Source organism: Hipposideros armiger, unplaced genomic scaffold (genome assembly GCF_001890085.2).
Source record: "Hipposideros armiger isolate ML-2016 unplaced genomic scaffold, ASM189008v1 scaffold_1766, whole genome shotgun sequence".
In the NCBI taxonomy this organism is placed as follows: domain Eukaryota; kingdom Metazoa; phylum Chordata; class Mammalia; order Chiroptera; family Hipposideridae; genus Hipposideros; species Hipposideros armiger.
In genome coordinates, this window is record NW_017733116.1 from 41,486 (window position 1) to 47,311 (window position 5,826).

At 33.1% G+C, this 5,826-nt stretch overlaps 1 protein-coding gene across 1 annotated transcript in view; it reads left to right on the forward strand.

Annotated features, from left to right (window-relative positions):
- LOC109378134 (protein broad-minded-like) overlaps nt 1-5,826 on the forward strand; it is a gene marked incomplete at both ends in the record, with an annotated part of 113,071 nt that overhangs the window by 40,866 nt on the left and 66,379 nt on the right. Inside the window, one exon of the mRNA XM_019634594.1 lies at nt 5,327-5,415. Within this exon, the coding sequence (XP_019490139.1) occupies nt 5,327-5,415 (89 nt within the window). The remainder of the gene's footprint in view (nt 1-5,326; nt 5,416-5,826) is intronic.

A 5,826-nucleotide genomic window follows, 5' to 3' on the forward strand; every position in this document is an offset into this window, starting at 1 on the left:
TGTGTGTGTATATATATATATATATATATATATATATATATATGGTACTATTTTGTTTATCTATTTGAGCAAAAGCAAAGAACTAAGTAAAGTTCCAGATTCTGTGGGGCTTAAATTTACTTTCCACTGCCATTACAGTGTCTGTATATTTTTGGGCAGAATAGCTAGACAGAATCTTAGGTCATGGTTTATATGACATCTACCAAACACTACTTTTTATTTATTTTTATTAAAGTAGTAAATATACATAGTTTAAAAAGCCAAATCGCCTGGGAAGGCTTTTAAGAATGAAGAGTAATCCTCTACGCATCCTTCCCCATCAGCGCTGGCACTCTCAATTCCTTGAATTGTTTCTTTTGGTATTCACCTCCAGATTTTTAAATTGCATGCTTATACTACTATATCTTGATTTTTAAACCTTATCTCTTGTCTTTAGAGTTTTAAAAGCTTAGAATTTAGATTTCCTCTTCCCTTTTTCTCTCCCTGCTGTATAGATTTTTCACAATCTTTATAAAATCAGTATTGCACGTTTGTGGTATTATATTTATATAAATATTATTCACTTATAGGTGAAGTAGTATACTATTGTATGACTGTATTTCCTTTTTCTTACTTTATTTTTCCTGAAGTTAATAATTGCATGATTCCTTCCATATGCTGCATTTTCTGTGTATCTAGTGTCATATCCCTAGACTGTCCTAAAAGTTGTGCAGCCACCTCCGCTACTGCCTAGCGCTCACACAGTGCTCAGTGTGGGCCAGGTGCTAGGATTGGTTTCACAGTTAAGTCACCTAATTTCAGAACACTCCTATGCAACAGATACTCTTCTTACCTCTGTTTTTACAAATGGACTCACCTAAGGCCTGGTTTCCGTAGTGTAGTGGTTATCACATTCATATCACAAATGGACACACGAAGGCCACAGAGAAGTTAAGCCCTTTGCTTAGGGTGACACGGTTAGTAATTGGTGAAGCTGGTATTTGGACCCAGGTATCCTAGTTCCAGAGAGCACATGCCTGTCCCATACATTGTACTGCTTTACCAGTAAATGCCAAGGTGCCTTATAATCATTCTTTCCAATTATGTCTCAAGGTTTTCATGTTTTTGAGGCAGGAACCATATGTTATTCATGTTTGTGAAAACAGAAACTCTTCAATAGGTAGAAGGCATCTAGTATTATCGCTTTTCCTGTGTCATATCATATTATATTATTTTGTACTGGACGATCTTTTGGCCCTTCCTGAAGGGATTTTACCTTCACCATCCTGGGAATTGCTTTTGTCTTTCTTCTGAGTTGTATTCTTTTTTACCTGGGATCCAATTTTCTATTTCTTGGTTTATTCCCTTGTTTTTTCTTTTTTTTTTTGCCCCCCAAAGCATAATTTTATTGATGCACCAGTAGACTGACCCACAATTTGAAAGTGATGGTAATGTTAATATAATACTAATTATTAAAGCAAATTGAAATACAAAGTTATCTGAAATAGCTTTACAGTGACATGCTTTTAGTTAAGGAAATGGATTGCTCACTAATTGCTTTTTCATTTCATGTACTTTTTTTTTTTAAAGATTTTTTTATTTGGGAATTGGGGGAGGGGAACAGCGCTGGGGAATTGGGGGAAGGGGAACAGACAAGTTGTTGTTGTTTTTGTTCTTCAGTCTAGTTGTGGAGGACGTTGCTTCACTGGCCCAAGTTGGCACCATCATTGCGCTCTTCCCTGGTGAGGCAGGTCGCTCGCCAGCCTCTGGACGGCCGCTCACTGTGGCTGCTGGCTGCTCATGCTGGCTGCTGGCCGCTCACATACGGTAGCTTATGGCAGCCTACTGCAGCAGGGGCTGCAGCCTATGCTGTTGCTGGTGACCCATGGCAGCCCAGCTCCAGGTCGAGCTGCCATTTACCGTCTTAGCTGCGGAGGACAGTGTTACTGGCCCTCATATGCAGGATNCCAGCTCCAGGTTGAGCTGTTGTTCAGCATCTTAGCTGTAGAGGGCAGCGTCACTGGCCCTCATATGTGGGATCCGAACCAGGGCCCTCTGACATCCCAAGCCAGTTCTTAACCATCGCACCACTTGGCCGGCCCTGCACCTATCTTTTTAAATTAGTAATGTTATTTTCTTCAGATAAATACCCAAAAGTGGAATTGCTGGATTATGTTTTAGCTCCTTTTTTTTATTTTCTAAAGAACTTCCATACAGTTTTCTGTAGTGGCTGAATCAATTTATGTTCCCACAAATAGTGTATGAGGGTTCCCTTTTCTCCACATCATCCTCGGCAGTTGTCATTTCTTGTCTTTTTGATAATAACCATTTTAACAGGTATGAAGTGATATCTCACTGTGGTTTTGATTTATATGAGGGATGTCAAGCATCTTTTCATGGACATATTGGCCATCTGTATCTCTCTTTGGAAAAATGTCTGTTTAGATTCTCTGCTCACTTATTAATCAGATTGTTTCTATTTTTGCTGTTGAGTTGTTTGAGTTCTTTATATATTTTAGATATTAACCCCTTATCAGATATATGATTTGGAAATATTTTTTTCCCATTCAGTAGGTTGCCTTTTCATTTTGTTGACGACTTCCTATGCTGTACAGAAGCTTTTTAGTTTGATGTAGTCCCACTTGTTTATTTTTGCTTTCGTTAGCCTTTGCTTTTGGTGTCAGATTCCCCCAGAAGCTTTTTTATTCTGCCCAAGGATTTGCAATTTAAGATTTTCTTAACTATATTTAGGTTAGAGGAATGTTATACTTTGCCCTATAATATTTTATTTCAATATAAAAACTGTATATCACATGGAATAATAATTTACATTTACTATTAATATTTTCTTTTATATGAAGCTATAAATTAAATTTTATACTGTAGAATTGTTTATTTTTAACAACTTAAATCTTATGTAGTAATTTTCATTAAATATACACATTAAAATTTAATATGGTTAAAGAAATGTTAATATAAGTTCTCCTAAAACCTATTTCTTCTACATTGGAAACCCTGATTTTGTTTATTTATTGTTCATTTTCTTCAAAACAAAACTCAAGAATCCAAACTTACTGAAAAGCCTTTAAATTTAATCACTTGCTGTTTCAGTTATTATTTTACATTTATCCACCACTGGTAAATTTTATACACAGTATGATGAACAGTTTTATGCATAACTATCCTCTTTGTAAAAAGTCTGTCATCTGAGGTGACTTTAAGAGGCAAAGAAAAAGTATATTTGTTTTTCTATTTAGCAACAGTCTAGTTATTTTAACAAACATAAACAAGTGTTAATATTCTATCACAACAAATCGCCAAATTATTTGTTCCCAGTGACCCAGATGTTAACTAGATTTAAATATAATTAATAGTAATGGAAAATAATTTAAAGATTATCACTTGTAATCTTTTTTAATATCAGAAATTAGAATATAATTTGACACCAAAGTCACCCACATTTTGGATTTATATGCACACATGTGCAAACATTTATATACAGATATCCAATATCTAATCTTACTCTATTAAGTTAATTTGAAGAAAACAATAAAATGATCTATTACTAATTGAAGACATCAGTAACTCCCTCAAAATTTATATTGAATCATCAAATTCCTGTTTATATATTAGGTTGTCGGAAAAGCCATAAAGCATTTTTGCAACGAAAAACATAGAAAAAATACTTCATGACTTTTCCGACAGCCCAACAGATCAGAAAATAATAAAAAGAAATGAAGAAAAACAATACTTATTATACCACCTCTTAAGATAACCACCATGAGCCTTTTCATGCCCACGTTTTTCAAACTTCCGCTGAAATATTTTTTGAAAAATAGTTTTATTGTTTTAAAACTCTTTTTTACTTATTTTAAATTATCTTTTATACATATATATGTTCATCTATACCATAATTTTATAGGACTGAATAATATTCCAGTGCATGGATAAATCCCAGTTTTCTGTTTTTAGACATGTAGATTATTTAAAATTTTTATTATGCATCTTCATAACTATCTGTATGCCCATAATTATTTCTTGACAACAAAACCTTAGAAATGGACTTCCTAAGTTAAAGAGTAGGCACATTTTCACACCTTATGCATTTTATTTGCCCGTTTTTTATTATTCATTTTATTTTATTATTTTTCTTATTTTTTTTTAGTACCTGTTGCAATACATTTTTCTTTTCTTTTATTATTAGTTTCAGGTGTACAGAACAATGCAATAGTTATCCTTTTCACCCTCACAGAGTAACAACCCCCCTCCCCCATGTCATGCTCATCTGTTACAATTTTGATTGACCTCTTTGTACCATTTTATATTGTACCCACTCTTGACATTTTCTTTATTCACTCAGAAAATATTGAATTCCTACTAAGTGCTACAATGCTATGCATGTTCTTTTTTTTGAGGAATCTCTGACTTTTTTCTTTTCTATTCTAGATTTCTTTTTGTCGGTCATTTTTGCTGATTCTTCCTCCTCGTCTTCTACATACCTTTAACTGAATTCTTTTCTAGTGTTTGTCATCAGTTCTTCTTTCATTTTTTTTTCTACAGTTGCTTCAATTATCACTTCTTTACTCAAACTATATGTGTGGTGTATCTGTCCCTAAGTTTTACCTTCATCATATGTCCAAATTTTATTGAGCATTTGGATCTATATTCCAGGCAAATAAATTTTTATATATCATGCATTAATGACAGAGATAAAATTTAATAAGGTAAAAATGACTTCAAAAGATGATTTAGAGCTCAGAAAACGTGTGTGTGTGTGTGTGTGTGTGTGTGTGTGTGTGTGTGTGTATATATATATATATATATATATATATATATATGGTACTATTTTGTTTATCTATTTGAGCAAAAGCAAAGAACTAAGTAAAGTTCCAGATTCTNTAACAAAATATCAAATAGTTACTAGATAAAACTATTCAAATATGTTCATGCTTCCCACTTGTAGATTTCATATTTGTTTTCCAAAGTAGTTTACATTTTTAGAAGTTTAATCAATATTTAACTGTCTTCATAAGCTGCTCACATAGTATCAGGATAAGGTATCAATTAGTAAGTCTCCACTTTGGCTAAACATTAGATGATTCATTTCAGGAACTTTCACAATTCTTAATTTAATGCCCAGGCCACCCAGACTAGTTAATTCAAAATCTCTAGGAATGAGACTTCAGGTATTAGTAATCTTTTTTAGTTTGTTTTTAAACAGCTCCCTAGGTGATTCAAATGTAAAGCCAAATTTGAGAACCGCAAATCTAAATAAATATTTGTTGATTTGGTTTTCTTTAAATGGTTTTAGTTAAGCACTGTCTAACTCTAAGTCTCTCTCTTTCAGAATATTATTGATAGACTTATAATTTTGAATTCTGAAGCTAAGATTCATTCTTTATTCAACTATGAACAATCACACATCTTTGGTCTAAGGTAAGGTGCTAAATTTTACTTGAGATATAGTTTCAGTGTTGCAAAAACATGCAAAAAAGCATATGTTCTATGTACTTTCAAAAGAATTTAAAATAAGCTGATTTTTAAAGCATGTTTAAAGGTAATTTGTCTTCCTGTAATATTATAGATGAAGTAAATTCCAGCCATTATTTTTTTACATTATGGTCTTTGTCTGCATTTCAGTTCTGTATTACTACAGTATCTTCCATTTTTGTTTGATTAAACTGGAGGCATTTTGAAGATAAGTCAGTTTACTCAGGAATCAACTGGGGATTCCCTGGGTTGGTATTCAACTGGATTCCTGCCATAATACAGTCTTGAAAGAGGCCTAGAAAAGAAATTTTCCTAGATTTCTGATTCCCCCCCACCCTTTCTATTAACAAAGTAACC